We start from the raw sequence: 22,209 nt of genomic DNA on the forward strand, positions 1-22,209 counted from the left end.
ATGATGTTCCAGTTAACTTGAAAAATCATGAAGGACCTCTTTAATAACAAAAATCTCTAAGTGGCATAAAATTGTAAAAATAGCATACAGTAATTAAATCAGCAGAGGATTTAAAAAAAAAAAAGTCAGAGACTTTGAGAATTGGCTCTATTCCTGTCCAGCTCTGCATTTGGATTTTGTTGATCAATTTATGTAATTTTGTCAGTTTCAATTCTCCTACATAAATCATAAAGACTATAGGGTTGAAATAAAAGACTATGGGGTTGAAATAGAATAGGTTGATGGAAAACATAATTCCTGGTTATTCGTTTAATGGTATAATCAAGGTAGTAAATTTTTGTGGAGATCAAGTATTTCTAGCAATCCTTGAATTTATCAACACCCATATCCCTCAGAGGATAAATGAGAAAACACATATCTTTGGAGCTTTCAAACAGAAGAAACACAGGGAATTAATTTTGGGGGTGGTGAAACAAGGCTAGGAAACCAAAAGACGGTAAGACAATCTGGATAACAGCAGGAGCAGGTGCTGCTACAAACCCTCAGATGGAAGGGAAAGCAAGAAAAGATGGCTGCCAAGATCCCCATACTGGAAGCTAAAGACAAACCACTGGCAGACCACATGGCACAGCGTGAGAGTTCCTCCAGCCTGCCCGCCTGCCTTCACATTACGGCATCAGCATTGTCCTGCCTTTGGATTTGACACGTCAGCTCTCCCTACAGCTTGCAGCCTGGAACGACACCTTCGTTTCTCCTGAACCCCAGCTCATGCCTCACCTTGTAGATCTTGGGACCTGTCAGCCTACACACCCGTGTAAGTCAATTACTTATAGTAAGTCTCCCATGGTTTGTGTCCCTGAAGAACCCTAATACGCCGACAGTAGATCTGAGAGACAGGTTCCTGGCTCCCACAATCCATCTTTACACTACACATAGCAACTCTCCACACCTATTTGGGACAAACTCCTCTCTGGATTGGTCCTCTGAGCGTCTCTTGCTGACAAGAAATCTAGGAGGTAAGTGGAACAAACTATCACCCCACTACTATAGGTGATGTAAGGGCCTCCCTGGCACTTATTACCTCTCCCCTCTCCGATACCCAGGCAGGTCTTCGTGGCTTAACTGAAGTAGCCTTTATTCCTGAGGGGTGCTGGCCCATAAACATGAAAAGGTTTATGCTTTAAATGATCTGATTTGTATATTATGTGTTATCAGTTTGGTTTTTTTAATTGTAAGACTTTTAAACAATTTTAATAAAATCTTAAATAAGAATATAAGGATTAAGAAAATCCACTAATTGACACAGGTACCAATTTACTACAATTCAAACTACATACTCTGTTTTTAGAGGGCGTCTCTCTTACTAGACATAATAACTTTATACCTGCACCTCATATGCTGTATCCCTGTAGAAGCAAGGATAAAAATAAGGGCACTCTCCCTGGTGGGGCAGGAGGTTAAAGCTCAGCAGTATGAAGCTATCACAGCCACTGCAGCACGAGTTTAGCACGAGATTGATCCCTGACCAGAGAGCTGACCCACAGGGCGTGGCAGACCTCTCTTCCTGCCCGCTGCTCCCCTCAGCAGAGTCTCTCAGTACATCTGCCTGTTCTGCTCCCCACTCTGTCTCTGGTGGATTATCTCATCCCCTGCACATCTGGCCTATATCCCAGGTCTTGTAGGCAAAAAATAAAATCTTTAAACAAAGGGCCAGATTATCTTCTGCCTCCACTGAATCAAATACCAATTCTCTAGGTTCTATAAATAAATCTTGATTTGTCTTTTTGAGAAAAAGGTTCCTTGGCAAAACCAATTGGAATCTGTATTTCAGCTGTCAAGTCACACAAAAAAGTCTGAAGTCCATTCAAGATATCTTTATTGAGCTCCCACGGGGTGCATGAATTTAGGATCTATAATTTACATTAGTAGAAAAGTATTACTTCAGGCCCTTAAAAAAAAAGCAAATTACAACCTCTATATATTTCAAGTGAATCATTTAATGCGAGTGAGGCTCAGTTTGATATAACCCTAAGTATTAATAGAAGAAAATGGGAAAGTACAAACATACTTCCTTCTACCAAAAGAAGACTTAATGCCAGGATAAGCCAGCCTGTTGGTCTAACAGTAGCTGATCAAAAAGGCTAGAGAATCTGAAAGAAAATAAAGGACTTGGAAGCACGGCCTCTGAGGGCCCATTCATTCCCTAAAGGACAGCAAAATGCTGAAAAAGTTGACTGGCTCAAGTATTATATGAGGAATCAAGAAGAGGAGTTAGTCACAGCTTGGGGGAAATTTTTGAAATTAATGACACTAAGTGTAGTTCAATTAATCATTCTGAGGTTTCTCTGTAATTGAATAGTTCTCTGAGCTGACCAAAAGTACTATCAACTCATGCTCCTTTGAACAAAGTGGTTTTTAAAATGACAGATTCTCCAGTGCACCAACTGTATTTTCAAGTATACTTCTAGTGTTTGTATCTAGCAATACAGAAGAAAAAGCAGCAGGGAAAAGGTGTCAAGTAATAGGACATAAAAGGACGTGGCTGTCCTAGAATTCCCAGTCTGAGTCTTTTTCATCAGGGAAATCACATTGTGGCTCGGACCATGGTGTCCCTGGAGGCAGTGATACTAATGGCTGGTGGTAGGCAGGAGGCAACAGTGAAAGTATTGAATCTTGGTTTTCTTCTTTCATCTGTAAAGAAACTCAAAATAAGGTTGTTTAGTACATAAATTCAATATGTTAGTTTTACTAACAATAAGTTAATTTTAGAGAAATCCTATCAAAAATTTAAAATTGATTTTAAGTATTTTCACTAAAAATGTCTTTGAGTCTGGTCATATGAAAACAGAAAAGAAGTAACAATCAAACTGATTTTTACCAGTATAAGAAAATTTAGTTTCTAAATTAATCAAAATATAAACTGAGGATACAGTAAGATAGAATGATAACCTGCTTTTGCGCATTTTATTTTGTAGAATGGAAACACTTTAGGAAGTTTATAACCAAACTGCCAAACAATTTTTTTTTTGGTTTTTGACTTTTAAAAAAAGTTATTATTAAGAAATCTTGGCAACCAAACCATCTCATTAAGCCAAAAAAAGAAGTGATTTTCTAATACTTTAAAAACAGGAGATAAATCACTTACCTGTTTGAAGAAAACATGGGACAATAAGCTGCTTGCTGATGGCCTGAAATATTTTAAGAAGTTGTTAAAAAATAGAACCTCACATTAGAAGGTCAATTTTTCTGTGCAAAAGTATCTTAGAATTAGGTTTACTACTATAAAGCTCAAAACTATAAAGATAAAAGGAAAAAGGTTATGTAAGGAAGCCTAATTCTTAGCTTCATGTTGACTATTGAGAGTTAATTCTAGAGATAGCCTTAATTAGTCCACAGTGTGACATTTCTCAGACATCCCCTAATTATAAGGGACCATGCTAGGCAATAGGGTGCTGGAAGAAGACAAATGACATACACCTTCATCCAAAATACTAATGACAATAGTTATCTATGATGATAATTTATATTTTTATAATAGAAGCAGCTAACATTTTTCTAGTGTCTTAACATCAACATAGTAATTCATATCCAGAAAGACTGACTTGGTTGGGAAATGATACAGTTGAGACTGGAGCACACGTCTCCTAACTTTGAATTCAGTGTCTTTCCTGTTTGCCTATTACTTCTACTTGTTTTTAGCATTGGTATTTTCTAGATCAGACTAGAGGGTTCTGATCAAAAGAATGACAAAATTTGAATTTGACAGGGAGGGATTATCACAAAGCTTCTATAAAACACATGTTTTATGCTAGTTAGGAGTAATTAACATTACCTTTTCTCAGGATCTTGTTGCAAACAGAGCTGTACCAAGCTAAAGAAGGCAGGAGAGAACGTTTTTGAGGATGGCGTTTGCAATCTGTCGCTATTGACCGTGCGAGTTCCACTGGAGGCAAGTACACTTTCTCCAATCCCAGAATCTATACCAGATCGGGAATTTTTCATTCTGGATTCTGACTGAGGGAAAATACTGATATCTAAAGGGCTATAAGGAGGACCTTTCAGTTTCTGTAACAGCATCTACACAAGGAAAAAAGAAAAGAAAAATTCCTTTAGTGATTTTCAGGCAAAATAGTCAAACAACAAAATTTCCTTACAGTCTATGGCAGTAGTATTTAACAGGAATTATCTAGAATGTAAGGGCTTTTAGGAAAGGAAAGCAGTTCCAGGATTTTCAGAGCATTTACCTGAGTCCTGTGCATGTCCTGGAAAGGCACCTGCCCACTGGCCAGTTCACATGCTGTAATCCCAACACTGTAAATGTCTGACTTCACGCTATATCCATGCAAGTCCTGCAGAATAACTCATTTGAAGTCTTTTACTGTAAATAACTTAAAAAGTTTCATACATTTGCTTTTTTCATGCAAAACTTGAGAACAATAATGGAAAAAACACAAGTGTTTTAGGTCTATGTTGACAAATAACATCAACATAGACCTAACATTTGGTATACATTTAAAAATTCTAACATAATTTTGACAAGAGAAAAGTCTTACAGTAGGCTATTCACCAATCTGAGTATAAAGGCCCCAAAATGCCCACTAGCCAAGCTCTGAAGACACTTACGATGCACACACAACCCCATGCAGTGGCCACCTGACCTGCCTCAGTAGTTCTGGACTCAGCCACGGCTGCACCGATGTGCTGAATGGTGGGAACTCAAACACTGCTCTGTGCCTCTGTCCGTGCTTAACCAAGCTATGCAGGTGGGACAGGCCAGAGAGGGTCACCAGGCCGTCACCAGAAATGAGGATGTGACTGGCTTTAATACTCCTAGAACAAAAAGAAACAATTCTAAATACTAGCAAATTGGCTAGCAAAAGAAAGAATAAAAATCTGGTCAAAACAAATGTAGATATTCTCTTGGAAATGAAATGCACTTTATAAACAGCAGCACACTCTTATGTATACGCACATACATGGAATGTTCAGGGAACTAAGGAATCCTTTCAGTTATTTAACACAGCATCAGAATAATGGAAGATATAACAGAAAACTACATGTTTGAAAGTGAACACATTTTTTTTTCAAGTTAGGACTGTAATCAAATGATGACTATCACTATTTTACAATGCTGTTGTAAAACTTAAGGAGACATCTAAAAGTTCACTAATATTTGAAGCCAAAAATCATAATTTAAAGTTAATGGCAATATTGTTCATCCTAAATTACCATTTATAAAGATATGTTTTACATTAAAAGTTCCCTTTATTATCAAATTATAAAAGAATATTATTTTGGGATCCAAAACACTGAAGAAACCAATAGAGAAGAAAGGCCAGCAGTCAAGTAAAGGATAATAAAACCTTAATTAATGAGAATCATTTGTTAGAAATCTTCAATTTTGAAGAATGCTGCTAAAAAAAAAACAGTAAAATAAAAAGCTTTAAGGAAGTAGAAATGAATAATAAGCAAACAATATTATCTAAAAGTAACTTAATTAACAAGGAAACTAAAGTCCCAGTGAATCTTAGAGGAGTGCTGTTTTTAGCATTTAGCCAACTATTTCAGCATCTACAGTTAGGAAATGGGCTGAAAAATATTTAAGAATTCTAAGAAATGTCAAGTTACCATTTGTACGTGATATAAATATGACATAAAGCTGAAAAGCAGATAAAGAAGTTCTTTATTCACTTAAGCAGATGAAACGACAGGCCCTAGAGTGACATAACAAACCCCAGAGCTAGACTGAGACCTGAGCACCATGTGACAGGCCCTTCATCCCAGCACTGAGCCTAGCACTTGGCACGGAACAGGCAGCCCGGTGGTTTTGGTGAATAAACAACAAATAGAAGCATTTACTATAACGTCTTCCCTCGCTTTTCATTTACAAGTTTCTTAGTTCTCCTTTCTAACACTCAAGTGCTCTTTCCTAAGAGCCCTAAAAGATTTCTTCCATGAAAGTTCCTTCATTCTGCAAAATATAAATAAGAAAATAAATACCTGTGAATACAGCCATTTTGGTGTAGATAGTTCAGCCCTCTCACTGCTCCAAAGAGAATGTTTCTTATTAAAGTTTCACTCATTCCTTCAGGAAAATAAGTTCTCAAGAGTTGACTTGCTGAACCTAAAAGAAACCCCTGAGAGCTTTAAGTGAACATTGAAAGTAATTTTGCTTCTGTGTTTGAAATGTTCTTTTAACAATAAACATACACTCACACATCTGTTGCTTTTTAGAGTTTAACCAATTTCCTATGCAAAGATATAGTTATCTTTCAAAAGTCTTCTTAAAAATTTCTTCTAATGATATTCTAGATATTTAGAAAATGAACAATGTTCAATATTACTGAAAAAATACAACTCTGTGGGGGGGGTGCATATATTAGAACATATAAATTCCAAACATACAAAGTCCAAAAGCAATTTGTAAAAGTTGTCCTAAAAATCAAAGCTCTAGAATCCATTCACTTATTTATTCAACACAGTTACTGAGTACTACTTTGCACTAGGTACCATGTGAGCACCTGGGACATCAAAATGAAAATTTTATTTTGATGTCCTCAAGAAGCTCAAGTCAAGTGCAGGAGACAGGCACATGTAGAAGTTCACAGCATCTTGAAATAACTTCAGGAGGTAGTGAAGCAGGGGCAGGGAGGTGAGCACAGATGGAAAAACTCCTTCTGCCAGAAAAATAGTAATAGCTCTTCACTGAGAGAGAGGAAGAAGTGAAAAGGCAACAGCTTGTACAAAGCAGTGGTCTTCTTGGAGAAGCAGTGGTGGTCTCACAGATCACATTTATTCTGTATTTTTCTGAAGACCAAAATTCAAGATTAACCAGTAAAAATATATCATAAAGTCTAGAACTGATCATCAGATTTACAATTGAAAGATGTGAACCCTAAATCTAAGATCCTATTCATACTTATAATAACAGCACCCAGGCAAAATGATGAGTCTTTTATCTAAAATGAGTTTTCTTACCATAGGCCATGAATGGAGAAATAACCCAAAGCCAGCTGCCAACAGTAAAAACTGTCCAGTAGGTTGTAATATTGGGATGCCGGAAAAAGTGGGATAGAATTACTGCTTTCTAGGACAGAAAAACAAAAGACAAGATATTTAAAAGCAAAGTTTTCCCCTCTTATGATGAAGATAACAGCAGTAGTGGGCAGCTAGACTCAATGGGGCTTTTCAGAGCTAAGAACTCAACAGTACTAACTCTTTAACACTCACCACGGGGCCTTTCCAGTGGAACAAGGGGTTAAGCTAACCACAACCACTGCAGCACATGTTCAATCCCCAGCAAGGGAGGTGACCCACATGGCGCAGCAGACCTCTCCTGTCTTGCCTGCTGCTCCCCTCGGCAGTATATTTCATAGATATGCTTGTTCTGTTCCCTATCCTGTCTCTGGTATTGAATTGTCTCACATGCACTCCCCCACCCCCTGCACCTCTGGCCTACACCCCAGCTCTTGTATGCATAAATAAATAAGTCTTAAAAAAATAAAACTCACAACCATTGCAGTATATGATACTCTCACTTCTCAGAAGGAGACACTTAGAAATACGTCAGAAAGCTTGTCCAAGAGTACATATTAATAAATAAGTGGAAGTGTGATGTAAACTTAGATAATGTGCCTCCAGAAGTCATATCCTTAATAATTATCTTTTTTATTAAAGAAACATTTAAAAATTAAAAATAAAGATTAAAGTCACTTCCATACTACATCACAGAGAGAAGCACTCAGCATTTTGGTATAATTTCTTTCAATCTTTTCTGTGCAGTAGCCACGTGCACATAGAAATAATTTAAAATTTAGGGAATAAAAAAATCCTTACCCATTTTTTTTATCAAAAATGATTAGTGACAATTAAAATAGCATACTAATAAACCTGAAATGAAATTTTGTTACAATCAATTCAGAAATTAATTTTATTTAACTGGTTGAAAGGAAACTTTGCTTTTTCCTGTTTTCTTCCATTTCCCTATATGATTACTGAGACAGGAGTGTTGTAAGTATGCAGACCTGCATTTTGCATATGATAAACACTTGAAAGCAACGTTTGAATGTTTGTTCTTTCCCAGATCTGCTAGCAAGTATTCTTTCTAATTCTGTAATTGCTTCTTAATTAGAAGAAACCTACTTTCTCAACAAAAAGAACTATTAATTTGGGGGGAGAGGAATTCTTACATGTATACTCTCCTCTGATAGGCATGACAGTAAATGGGTAATTTTTTAGCATTGTTACCTGTAAAGCTTTCAGGCGTTCTTCAGTACAGTTTTCCAGATTTGTAATTTTGATCGTCACCAGCGTTCCTGTAGGCGTATGCCGGGCCAGATGGACTGACGTCAAGTTGTCAAATCCTCTTCCTACAAGTACAGGAAAAACTTGTGTTAGCAACCAAAGGAAAACAATTGATAATTGATAATTCTGTGAATTAGCTATAATGCTCGAAAGATTGTTTTTTTTTTGTTGTTGTTTAGATTATTTCCTCTTACTTAAAACAAAATACAGACTGGAACACTTAGCAAATTTTCCTCACTCTTCATGCCCTTTTTGCTATCTTGACCCACAGGTAGTTGGCTGGATGCACCATCTTCTCTCTTCCTATTAACACTCAGCTCTCAGCTCCACTATAGGGGCCTCTTGTATGTTATACAAAGTTTTCTTATGTGTTCACCTTCTCAGAGAGGATTACTCCTCAAGCATTTTATATGGCTTTATATCCCTCCAACCTAGAATAGAGTTTAACTGGTATTTCTGAATAGAGGAAATACCCATAAGGATCAACCTAAAGAAAGTAATTTAGTTAAAGAACTGTAACTGAAAATATTTATGTGATTTGATTTAAATTCATATACCCAGTATAGATTATAGCCATAAAATTAGAAGCTTCCAGTAACAGAGACACAAATAAATAAATATTTAGGTTATTCAGTATCTTCTTCCTCAGTTGCACTTCATGAAAAAGTAAAGTTCTAAACATTAAAAACTGGGAAACTAGGATAGACATAAATTAGTATTTTCATTTGTCTGACATAATTAACATCTTTCTTTATTCTCTAGGTGACATCAGAAAAAGACCTGCCTATAAAATAATCTTTTGTCAACAATTTCATTTCTCGCAGTAAAAGGTCAATTATGTGAAATCTGGGATTGATACCTATTTCCACTTGGAGCTCATAGTGAGAAACATTGGTGGAACAAATCACTCCACTGGTTGTTTTAGATGAAGGCAGCCAGGAATGGGTTGGCTCATCGACCTGCATTGTTTTAAAAAGATGAAAGCAAAATAGGTAATAAACTTTTTGGGTCCCCTCATTCAAAATGAAATACTGATATTTTTCAAACATACAAGTGATCACTAGGATGGCACTGGATGTTAGCTTTAAGAGATTTTTAAAATTTAAAAAGGGTTTAGAATTAATGTTAGAATGCTCTCAGCCTGGAAAGGGAGAGAGGGCAGGAAAAGCAGATTTACAGGTAGTGAGGAATACTTTCTAGCATTTTCTAGTAAACTCTTCAGAGCAGCTAATAAAAATATACAGGATACTGTATGCTGTGTTCTTGCTTCAAGTGCTTGCCAGTTATATCTATCACACATACAGGTGCTTGCTAGCTAGTGGTAGTGTTAACAGTCATGGAAAACTTCCACATTGCAGCCTATTACTCAAGCAATTTCTCACATGATAAGATGAATCAGAATAAGATCAAAGAGAAAAGTAAACCTCAAGAGTGGGAAAACAGGTACAGAAGTCTTGAGTTAATTTAACTGTATCAATAGCAGGACTTCACACGAGGCTGTAGAGTCAGAGTGGAGGTTTGTGCCATCAGTAACATGCAGACAGAAAGAAGAGGTCACATCCCTGATGTCATATGATAGCCATAAGGCTCTCCCAAAGGATACCAGTATTCCAAGACACTTAGGAACCTTTACAGGCACTAGCAGGTGGTAGGAATCTTGTTACTGCCTTCAGGAAAGAAGGGGGTTAGAAATGACATTACTATGTGCTAGGAATTATGCAAACTATTTTTATATCCTTGATTCTACATGATCTCTCTCTAAAATGTTAAGGGAACAGAAAAAATATAATTATAAGCTCATAGTTAAAGAGGAATAAAGGTGGATATTTTAAAAAGATGATAGACTATAAAAAGAAATTCTAAGTAATTAGAAATAATTCCAATGAAGAAAGAAATCTATATAAAGCAATTTAATTTTTTTAGAACAGCCTTCAAATAAACTATGATTTAAAGACTATATGTCTATAAGACATAGAAAGAAGAACAATTGTTTTAACATGAAGTCATAATTCTATGAAGGCTAGAATACAGAATTAAACTGAGACTTCCCATTCGCTATTGGAAAATAATGGCATGATTTACTAAAGGATGGGGTGAAAGCAAGCTAAGCAACCTCACCTTGTTTCCATTTCTTACTTTAGAGAAAGTTTTTGAGCTTAGAAGGAGGGCATATGTTGTAAAACTGACTGAAGCCCAAAACTGGCTATTAAATAGGTTCAAAACTCCAGGCCAAACACACTATATGTAAGATAACTAAGTTTGCAAATAAAGTAGAATTCAGACAAGAAATCATAATGGAACCGGCCACACATTGACCTAATTTTCAGAAAGAGAAAACCAAAAGGAGCAAGTTTGATACAGCTGCCCACTAAACTAACATCAAATTATTAAATGAATGGATTATAGACACTGAAGGTAATAAGCAATGTAATAACAAGAAAACAATATAGGTTTACTGTTAAGGGAGGTAAACCTCCCTTCACTATTTGTTTAAGCATTTTAATTACTTTCTAAAAATGCAAAAGATCTGCTTATTTAAAAAAAAATATATGGGTCATGCATTGCTAGACATAGCTAATTACTGAAAGAACAAATCAGAATTCAAAATCATGTTGATCAACTGAAAGAACAGGCCCACCCCAGTAAAATTTTAGAGGAATGTAAAACATTACATCTGAGTTTAAAAAAAAAGTCAACAGTCTAAATACAACACTGAGGATCCCAGCTTCATAACTGGAGGTTTCAGTCTCACAGAGATGGCTACCTGCTGAGCTGTATTTAACAAAGTAATGTGAGCAGATTGAAGCAGTCTCACTCTACTCTGCCATGATTTATCAATATCTGCAGCACATTGCACAACTGGCACACAGAGCTACAGTGGGGCGCTGCAAACTGGATTCCCAGAAAAGATCATCACGTTGCTAAGAGTTCTGGCAACAATGAAGGAATTAGGGATATTTAACGTGGAAAAGGAAATATTAATATAAAGAGAGGTCATTTTCTTTTTTTTTTTTTTTAAGATTTATTCACCTGTGCATACAGAACTGGGGTACAGGCCAGAGGCTCAGGGGCGGTGAGAGGCTTCACCAGAGACAGAGTGGGGAGCAGAACAGGCAGATCTACGAAGTACACTGCTGAGGGGAGCAGCGGGCGGGTCAGGAGAGGTCTGCCACGCCATGTGGTCACCTCCGGGGCAGGCGGGAATCGAACTCATGCGGAAGTGGGTTTAGCTTCTCAGTGCTGTGCTTTAACCCGCTGCGCCACCAGGGAGGGCCAAGAGAGGTCATTTTCAAGTAACTAAGACACTAATGTAGAAGGGTAATGTAACTGTTCCGAGAGCACAGGTGCATTTCACGGACAGAGGCCACAGGAGGCAGGCTGGCAGGCTTCAGAGCAGGCATCAGGCTGCCTCCTCTCACCATCCCCTTTTCCTTTACAAAAAGTGATGCTGGGAAAAGGTAATATCCACAGCAAAAATATGAAGCAGGACCCTTGCCTAAAACCATACATAAAAGTTAAGTCAGAGTGAATCAAAATCCTTTATGTTAAGGCCTGAAACAAAACTGTTGGGCAGGCACAAGCCAAAAAGTTTAATAACACTCTATTTGGCAATGAGTTCTTGCAGATGACACTAGGGCACAGGTAACCAAAAAAAAAAAAAAATTAGACTTCATGACAATTTTATATTGTTGTGCACCAAAAGACACTATCCATAGAGGCAACACACAAAATGGGAGAAAACATTTGCCAAATCACGTATCTGATGAGAGAATAATAGCCAGAATATATAGGGAACTCCTAAAAGTTAACAACAAAATAGACAACCCAATTCAAAGATGGGAAAAAGACAGCTCTCCAAAGACACATAAATGTTAAAAAAAAAAAATGCCCAACATCACTAATTATTTGGAAAAGTGTACAACAAGATATCACACATTAGGATGGTTACTAAAAAAAAAAAAAAAAAAAAACAGAAAATAACAAGTGTTGGCAAGGATATGGAGAAACCAAAACCCTGTGTACTGTGGGTAATGTAAAATAGCACAGCAGCTGCGGATAACAGGATGATGGTTCCTCAAAAAATTAAAAATAGAATTGCCATATGATCAGACATCCACATGTTACTATGCACCCAGAAAAACTGAAAACAGGGTCTTTAAGTTATATTTATACACCCATATTCATAGCTGTATTATTCACAATAGTTATAATACAGAAATAACCCAAGAGTCCATCCAGGGATGAATGCATATACAAAACACAGGCTATACAGACAATGGGATGTTATTCACTCTAAAATAAGAAATTCTTTAATATTTTACAAAACAGATGAACTTTAGGATATACTAAGTGAAATAATCCAGTTACAGAAAAGAGAAATATGGCATGATATTGCTTAAATAAAGTACTTAGAGTAGTCAAAATCATGGAGACAGAGTAAGGCTGGGGAAGGACAAGGAAGGGGTGTGACTATTTAATGGAGACAGAGTTTCATTTTTACATGAGGGAAAGAATTATGGAGATGGACAGTGATGATGGTCACATAACTTGATGAACGTACAATTAAAAATGATTAAAAGAGTAAATTTTGTGGTATTTTACCATCATACAAAAGAAATTCCAAAAAGGAAGCACCTGTGGAAGTTTCTTGAATTCTAAGCTTCTCTCTTGGCAACAGCAAGACAACAACAGAAGCTTTCATTCTCTGAACACCACCTCAACCTGAAGGAAACACCTGAATAAAAATTAAATTTCAAGACAAATGAAGATAGGATGTGAATAAATTGCAAGCAGGATAACCTTCTTTTATCGGAAACAGGATATTTGCAAAGTAGATTGCATCTTGTAATTGAGAATTGAGGTAGAAAGTAAGGGTTAAGTGGAGAAAAGACCCAAAGAAATATTTATTCTCAAGCATGCTTTTCAAAAAATTATGTAGACAGGCATTGCCCAAAGAAGACAAGAGAAAGGATATTTATATCCTATGTCCAATACAGCTACAGAGGCATACATCAATCATGGTGAGAGCTATGATTCATAGTGCAAGCTATTTTACAGGGATGTCTAAGATATGTAGATGTCTAAGATATGTAGATGTCTAAGATATGTAGGCGCATAATGGATTAAAAGGTACAAGAGCACAATCATATATGCAGCATTTCAGCCAAGTCTTTAAAGATGAGTAGAACTTAGAGGCTAATAGAAGGGTATCTGAAAAGCAGAGAGAAGAATATGTACTAAGACTGTAGCAAGAAATGAAACTCAAAAATAAGACATTTTTTTATACCATTAAGAGTCCTTATACCATGCTAAGATATAAGCTGTGGCTTCTCCCCCATAGGTTTTAGGAAACAAATGGAAACTTAAAAGCTTGAAAGTGATACAAACAGGCCCTTAAGGGTAAGAGTTTTGAATATTGATCAGAAAGGTGTGTGTCCATGAAACTAGAGGTAGTAAGTCAACCTGCAACAGTCCAGGTAAAGAGGATGAGACTTGAGCAGTAGCAATGATCTGGTGTAGGGAAGGATGGATTCAAGCGTTATTTTGGAGACAGATTCATCAGACTTGGTGTAGAACTAGACATGGGAGTTGCAGTAGAGGCGGTATGAGGATAACTTCAAAGTTTCTAGTCAGGTGACGTAGTAGACAGGGTCCCTTTACTAGCCAAGTAGGAAACACAAATGCAGATAAAATTTCAAAGAACATTAAGTAGAGATGTCTGAATATTCTAATCAGAAGATTCTCTCCCTGAGAGAGTTTGGAGTTGTCGGTAAAAATCTGAGTATTATCAGTCTTGTTTGATGGCAGGATCCATCATGAGCTGAAGAAAAATCTGAGCAGCTCTAGGACAATCTGGCATCTGAGCAACTGAAGTCAAGAGGAGAATGCACAGGGAGGCCTATTTAAGAAGAATAGAAGACACCAGGTATAGTCTTTGGGAGAACAGCCAGAGCAGAAGAAGAAACAGTAAAAGACACCACAAAGAAAAAGAGAGAGTGGAGTACCAGGAGTAAATGCTGCTCAGAAGGTAAGTGGGGGATAATAGCTTTCTTACCAAGTATTGATGAATGCTGGATTCAGACTGTTTTTCAGGTCTGAGTGATTCAACTTGTGTTCTTGAAGTGCAGAAACAATCCTGGAAATACAGAATTGCATTAAGTAAGTAAAAAATGAGTAACATGATAAGCTGAGGTTGTTTATAGAAAGAACATGGTCTGGTGATTGAGGTAGAGCAGAGGGAAAAGGGAAGGATGAAGGAACTGGAACTGACGAAAGGATCCATACTGTCAAGGTAGTCAGTATGGGAGGGAAGGGTAGGTAGCAAGGTATGCAGAAGACAAATTTCTTACCTGTTGTAATTTTACATTTGAGACTGTCTCTGATCCCTGTCCTCTTGTCTCTGAATGCCATAATATCAATCATTTTTATTGCTGGTCTTATTTTTTAAAAGATTTATTTATTTATTCATATAGAACTGGGGTATAGGTCAGAGGTGCAGGGGTGGTGAGAGGCTACACCAGAGACAGAGTGGGGAACAGAACAGGCAGTTCGACGAAGTACACTGCTGAGGGGAGCAGCGGGCGGGTCAGGAGAGGTCTGCCACACCATGTGGTCACCTCCGGGGCAGGCGGGAATGGAACTCATGCTGTAGTAGCTTTAGTTTCTTAGTGCTGTGCTTTAACCCACTGCACCACCAGAGAGGGCCCCACTGGTCATAATTTTTAAGCTTTTTGTTGTCTTTGTGGCTTTATTCCAAATACTTAGCTAAAGATTATTCTTACAGTCATTTTTACATTTTTGATTTTCAGATATTTAAGTGTGCAAACCATGTTTATCTACATTAAACCACACACTGAATGTTTCTTAAAATGGGAAACATCTCTAACTGCAGCCAAAGCAAATTAAGAGACTTAGTTCCATTATCACAATTTACATATTCTTGCATTTCACCTCATGATCCCACTATCACATATTGCCAGTAAAGAAATGCTATATCTTCATGTGACTTATTCATTAGCACTTAGTGGATGAAGCTGATTATATTTTATTTAGGAAGGTATGTCAAAAGAAAAGTATAAAGAAATTAAAAGATACTTTTGTAATAACTTTCTAGTACCTTATGGACATTCATTTTTATGTGAATTATTACATATTATAACACTAAGTGATATTATAATATTAAATAAGACTTTAAGGAGAAAAGTCCATTCATGTCTATGTAACACTTTGTAGTTGGTTACTTAAAAGTAATGAAACTTCCTTTCTCTTAAAATATGCCCGAATTTCCCAGGAAAAATAAGTCATTTTTCCAATTAGCCTAAATTACTGAATATTTTAAACTGAATACCTGTAGTCAATGTACTTTATCAGTCTTGTCACAGTTTGATACATATGCCCTGTTTTATAAAACTCACCCTGAAAAACTGAAGCTAGCAATGTCAAGGTAAGTGTAGAGTCATTTCCTTTGAAAATTTTCTACTGGCTTGTCTAAAGTGAACAAACTTGACAACAGTTTTGAAGATACTTATTACTGTTGTTCATACTAAAAATAACCATGTTAGGTCATTTATATATTACATTTGGCCTTTATATATTTTTGCAATATTTACCCTGAAATTTTCACACTAATTCTTAACACCATTGTGCAGAGAAGAGTTAACACAGCAGGCCTAAATCTGCTATTCTTAGAAAAGACACACGTTTCAGGGTGATACTTGGCTAGTATCTGGGAATTTGGATTTTAGGAAGGTCCCCATCAACCCCTAATAAGAACAGTAACAGTGCCTTCAGTGACTGTGCAAACAGTATGCTGAACTACTGTTCCTTTCCTGGGAATCTGGAATGCTGTTACCTGCTAGCAGAAGGTGACATGACCAACTCCAAAAAAATTCTGAGAACGAGTCCAGAATTGTCTGGCAACATTTTACATGTGGTAATTCTGAGGGAAGTGAGCACATTCTATATGACTCCACTGGGAGAGGATTCTTGAAAGCTTGAATCTGATTTCTTCTGACCACTCCATATACCTTTTTCCCTTTTCTGATTTTTTTGTGTATCCATCTGTCACAGTAAATGTTGGTTGTAAGTTTGACTATATGCTAAGGAGCCCTTCCAGCAAATCACCAAACCTGGAGGACCTCTGAAAAACTAGCAAAATGTATTCGAGCATATTAAAAAAAAAACTTAGTATTTTTTGATGGAAGAGAAGATTAAGATATCTGTTGGCATATGAAACTTTGGTTGATCGTAATTTGTTTTCAAAATAAGAGTTGATCTATGTTTTCAATTTATAGAAATAAAGAATACATTTTGTAACATGGTAAAATTTCATTTTATTAAATTTCCATAAAATTTTCACAGCACAAGAGAGGGATCACTAAAATATATGAAGACAGCTAAAACCAACCAGTATGATAAGGCATACTATTTTTAAGATTCCTTCTAAAAAATGTTGGCATGTTCATTGGCATCCCAAGTTATAAAAATCAGAAAATAGCCCACCTTATCCTTCAAAATACTTTTATATCCACAATGACTCAATTGGATGCTGGTGAACAATAGAGTTCATTTAAAATCTACACATAAATCTTTCTTGGGCAGCACAATGATTTAAAACCATCCACAAGAAAACTCCCCTAAAATATTTTTCAATGAAAAAAATGTAATTTTAATGTAACTTTTTTACACATTACCATAAAAACTATGTGAAAAGAAGTTTTACCTTATGAGAAATATTTTATTTATAATGCTTCTTTTGAAAACACAATTGCTGTCAAATAGAGAGGAAAACAGGATTGGGGAGGAATGCTTATTAAATAAAAACATCAACTTCACCTCAAGTTGTACAAAGATCTCATTTAGGAAAAAAAAATTTTGATTCAAGGGATTCTAAATATTGCATCATTGCAGGAAGACTATAATTGAAAGTAAAACCATTAATAAATCCAGCTAATATATACCAACATCATATTATTTTTTACAAAATCCCTAACTATGGGATAAAAGATTAAGAAAATTGGGAGCACTGAGCAGCTGCACAGCCCTCTGAATCTCATGATTTTCATCTGTTAAATGCCCTTTCACATTTCTTCCAACTTATAAACTGATGTAAAGCTGTTACTCTTAAGTAATTTTTTAGAGCAAGGGTCAGCAAAGTGTTCCACAAGCCACAGCTGATCCACCACCTGTTTCAGCAATCAAGTTTTACTGGAATACAGACAGGTTCATTTTCATTCTTTTACTTACAGCTTATGGCTTGCCTTCACAGTGTTAACAGCAGAAGAGTAATTCAGCAGAACACACAAATACTATTTGACCCTTCACAGAAAAAGTTGCCTGATCTCTCCTTTAACAAGTGAGGTAGGAACTTCACATTCATATATTTTCCCAATATATTTAGTTCTCCTTCCAAATAGAAAAGCTTTTCTTTAAATATAAAGTAAACGCAGTCTGTATTTTCCATATAACTGACAATAGTTTCCCAATTTCATAGCTCTGCTTTCAGACTTGGCAAATGATGGAGTGGTTTGGCAGACATGAATTTGAGCTCTGGCTCTTAATCTTTGCAGTCTTGGGCCAAACAAAAAATGAGGATCATAACATCTATTCTGCCAATCACAATTTTGAAGGCTAAAAGAGCTGTAATATATTAAAACTATTTATAAACTTTCTAAAAAATCGCTCACTGCCAGCCCTCCCTGGTAGCGCAGCAGGTTAAAGCACAGCACTGAGAAGCTAAAGCCACTTCCGCATGAGTTCGATTCCCGCCTGCCCCGGAGATGACCACATGGCATGGCAGACCTCTCCTGACCCGCCCGCTGCTCCCCTCAGCAGTGTACTTCGTAGATCTGTCTGTTCTGCTCCCCACTCTGTCTCTGGTGAAGCCTCTCGCTGCCTCTGAGCCTCTGGCCTATACCCCAGTTCTGTATGAATAAATAAATAAATCTTTAAAAAAAAAACAAAAAACACTTACTGCCTTAATAAAATAATTCAAATTTTCAATATTGTATTATATTCTATGACACAATGAAAGTCCTAAAATGACTTAATCCTAAATAGATATTATGTATCTAATGCAAACAGAAAAGGAGTTGGCATCTTTACATCATATTCTATTTTGATCCAAATGTTTTTTGTCTAATGGTTTAGTCAAGGGGATTTTGTTGCCTTTAGTCACATTTATAAATATGATTTTTGAGAGATTTAAAGGATAAGTTAACTGGATGGGAGAGGCATATCTAAGTACAGCATTTATATGAAAGAAGTGGGTATGGGACAAAGGAATAGAATAATGAGTCTATCAGAAAAGCATAGAGAAACTATTAAAGAGAAAAAAAAAGTCAGTAAGAAATTAACTCATTTCTTAGTCCAGAAGTCATTCTGGTCAAAATGGCATCTCAGAGCATATGACTATGCCATCAGAATACAGAATATATATCTTTATCCTGGCCTGGCACTAATCTAAGTACTCTAGTGGTACAAAATTAGGTCCATGTTAGAAAAACTTACCAAAAGAGACATTGAATCGCTTTAGTTCACAGAAAGTGACAAGAATCCATTTATTCCAAAAGAGACTTTTGCTTTATCTTCAAGATGCAGAAATACCCTCTATTAAAAACAAAAGCAAAATACTTTAGATTTACAAAAAGACCCTGAAAGAATTAATTGACATAAAAACATGCAATATTTAGGCAGCTGTTCTATGACACAAGGTGTACCTGGAAAGTGCTGTTAAAGAAAGTTTCTGTTTCCTGAACACTATGCGATCTGACATCACAACAGAGAAAGTGAAGTTGAAGGGAGGTTCTGAATATTTCCAAACCCTTAAAATACCTGACTTGCCTTCCCTAACTTTTCTGTACTACTTTTACTTATAGAACTCTAAGCAAATAGGAAAGCAGTATAGAAAAGCAACATTGGACCCACTTTTGATATAAATGTGCCACTTACAAATGTACTCCAAGAATTTCCAATGATCTACTTATTAATTTTGAAGTTTCCAAGTCTTCCTAATTGGAATAATTGATGACTTATTAAATTATTTGAGGTCCCTGATCAGCAAATTTGGAAAAGAATCAGGATCTGTAACAAACTAGGAATTAACATTTTCTTATTGCCATGTTTGAAAAGATAATTTTTTTTTTCAGTTTTGAAGTGAAAAATATTTTCTGGAGGTTAAATTTTTTTTTTTTATGATTCTGAGCTCTCAATTCAATTCTTGGAATTTACTGACAGATATGAAAGATATGCAGATTATTAACAAATAATTCCTATCCACTTTCACCAACACAGTTTTACTCTCAAATGTTTATGAAGACTCTGCAACATATTCAGAAATTTAAAACAGTAACTTCTTCAAATTCAAAAAGCTATTAAAACACCACCAAAATTTTCCAGATCTTTCCTATTGGAATGGTGATAATGTTCTAAACTTGCCAATACCTGGCTAGTTATTTATACTTAACCAATATTTTTGCCTCTTTCATCTAAATTGTACTTCATTATTTCATTTTAATAAAATCACCAAGTTTGATCAAGGTATCTACAAGTATCTGAGCAAAATAAGAAAAAAAAAGATTTTGTAAACCATAGTTACTTTATAAAGCAATAGCCAATCTCATTGTTAAGATGTGGGTTCCTTGAGGATCTTCCCTCCAAACCATAGGTAGAAAAAGAAGATCCTATAAAGGTGTAATGATTTGGTGACTTACTGTCACCAATTTTAGATACTATAGTTTGCTGTGTCACAAAAGAGGGAATAAAATATCTACCCTGCCCACCTTCTGGGGTCACTGAGATCAAATGAGATATTTTATCTGAAAGTGTTTATAACTACAAATATTGTGTGATATGAGCTTGAATATATATGTGTATATATGTATATGTGTGTTTATATGTGTGTGTATTTGTGTGTGTGTGTGCGTGTGTATATAAAAGAGTCTGAGAGGGTGCTATTAAAGGGACACTCAAATATTTCTGGTAGCAGTACAAAATGGTAAGGTTCATTGGGAGAACAAGTTGGCAATGTTTTCATACACCATGCAAAATGGTTATAACTTGTGAATCAGTAAAATTCTTATTTTCAGTCATTTATTCTAAGGATACAGTCAGGTAGTAGAAGAAACCACATGCACAGAGAGTCATTACATGTTTATCTGAAAAAGTCATACAGTCAACCCACAGTGTTTAATGAATGGCCAGGGTCAGGAGTTATGGGCCCTGAAAAAGGCCTGGCACGTGCTGTTTACATTCCTACAAACAGAAGTGTAGGGTTGTCATGATTAATGGAATTTTCTGATTATCAGAATTTTGTTTCCTACTCTTTCCACTTAAGTTCTTAAGTTCTTCAAAAAAAAAAAAGCTACCAAAACTGAAATCCATTTACATTGTCTATTTTTCAGAAAAACTCAGAAGAAATGAATGCAATCTGTAAGAACTATAATACTAAAAGAAGCTGTCCCTGCTGGTGTTTTAATCCCAAAGGTTTTTGTTTTAGATATGCTAGACTAGTAAAAGATAAATTTACAAGACATTTTGAGGTCAAGGCAGCGGCTGCACCTGGTGAGCGGCAGTGAAGAGATAGATTTACTGTCTTAATTTTCTCCTGCATGCTCGTTCACTAGATGTGAACATAAATCCTTTTTTAAAATAATACTTAAAAACCTTTATTGCTAAATGTATTCACAAGTACTTCAGTGGGGTCTGGGGTATCTAAAAAACTAATTATAATATAGGTTTATAAATAACTTAAATTGTACTTTTGTGCACAAAAGGTCAACATTTTCTGTGAAAATCAGAAGGGGCGTCTATTTATAGAATCGGGTTCTTAGTTAATGTAACCATCCAACAGAAGCCATTGTTACAGAGAATGCAAAAATCCTATTCCTTTGTTGCGCTTTATAATTACTGTAATTTTCAGTGATCTTGGGAACCCGTAAAATCTTAAAAATTACAGAGACGCACAACTCAATAGAATATTCCAAACTTAGTATCATGACTCATATGTTAAAAAAATATTTACTAAGCGCCTACTGTATGCCAGGCTTTGTGCCGAGTTAGGCGCTGTGTCACAATTCCTGATCAAGTTTTGAGGGAAAAGGTACTTGCCACCACAAACCCACCAGGGAAAAAACAGAACGGTGAACTTAAAGACCGAGGTCAAAATGAAGGTTGAGCATTTAATTTTTGTAAAAGGTGCCTTCGTCGTCCTAGTGACAGGTACGTAAACCCTCTCCTAGATTGTCTCGGGTTTGGAAACGCCGCGGGGCGCAGGAACGTAACCAAAGGTGAGCGCACTCGCGTCCCGCGCACTTGGAGTCGCAACCCTAGCAGACATTGCCTGCCAGGCACGCAGGTGCCTACCCCACTCGGCGGGCAGAGGGGGCCGGCTCAGGCGGGACCGCTTGGGGCGCAGGGGCTGCTCACCACTCCCGGCTAGACTCAGGTCACGGCTCCGCCGGCTGCGGGGGCTGGGGCTGGACACCAGGCAGCGAGTTCTAATTCCCGGCTTCCTGAGGCGAGCGCGGACAGAGCAGCGCTCGGTCACGTTCCCGATCGCCCCCGAAACCTGTCCCTGTCGGGCACGGCCTCACCTCTTTACCTGGCTGTGACCACGGCGGAGTGACTGTCCTCAGACTGTCAGGGTGGTGGAACTGAGCGGGCTAGGGAGCCCGGCCCGCTGAGAGGCAGGGCAGGCGAGCAAGGCCCGCTCCCAGCGCTGGCCAGCAGGCGCAGCTGAGCGGCACGACCCGGGCTGGGGCTGTTGGCCTGGAACTCTGCCCCAGCCCCAGGCAGCCAGCCTGGACGGGACTCGCCCCTCCCGGGCCCCCGGGGTCGCGGCCGCGCCTCCCGCCCCCGGGCTAAGCAGCAGGGGGCGGGGCCTTCGGGCGGGGGCGGGGCCTACAC

General features: G+C 37.2%; 1 protein-coding gene across 3 annotated transcripts; it reads right to left on the reverse strand.

The window, feature by feature from the left end:
- Window positions 1–1,862: 1,862 nt before the first annotated feature.
- STRADB (STE20-related kinase adaptor beta) lies at window positions 1,863–22,127 on the reverse strand. Of its 3 annotated transcripts, XM_012724825.1 has the most exons (13): window positions 21,905–22,127; window positions 21,667–21,815; window positions 18,814–18,912; window positions 14,360–14,440; window positions 9,164–9,263; window positions 8,248–8,369; window positions 6,979–7,087; window positions 6,001–6,124; window positions 4,659–4,830; window positions 4,245–4,349; window positions 3,833–4,077; window positions 3,146–3,188; window positions 1,863–2,691 (listed from the first exon to the last, which is right to left on the reverse strand). In XM_012724825.1, exons 3-13 carry the CDS (start codon window positions 18,823–18,825, stop codon window positions 2,548–2,550), a joined length of 1,257 nt encoding a protein of 418 aa, XP_012580279.1. In that variant the 5' UTR covers window positions 18,826–18,912; window positions 21,667–21,815; window positions 21,905–22,127; the 3' UTR covers window positions 1,863–2,547. The 3 variants fall into 3 exon arrangements, with proteins under 3 accessions (XP_012580279.1, XP_012580286.1, XP_004674447.1); XM_012724832.1 differs by lacking the exon at window positions 21,667–21,815; XM_004674390.2 differs by lacking the exon at window positions 21,667–21,815 and having other exon boundaries at window positions 21,897–22,127.
- Between the last annotated feature and the right edge of the window lie 82 nt (window positions 22,128–22,209).

The sequence above is a fragment of the Condylura cristata genome, unplaced genomic scaffold, assembly GCF_000260355.1.
Source record: "Condylura cristata isolate star-nosed mole 26May11 unplaced genomic scaffold, ConCri1.0 scaffold00002, whole genome shotgun sequence".
Classification (NCBI taxonomy): Eukaryota; Metazoa; Chordata; class Mammalia; order Eulipotyphla; family Talpidae; genus Condylura; species Condylura cristata.

What these genes read in the sequence shown, in the direction of transcription:
- STRADB (XM_012724832.1), bottom strand. An exon ending in TGAGCTCCAAGTGGAAATAG is followed by an intron (nt 8,370 to 9,163) that starts GTATCAATCCCA and finishes CTGTACTTGTAG; the next exon opens with GAAGAGGATTTGACAACTTG. An exon ending in CAAAATGGCTGTATTCACAG is followed by an intron (nt 4,831 to 6,000) that starts GTATTTATTTTC and finishes TTTTTGTTCTAG; the next exon opens with GAGTATTAAAGCCAGTCACA.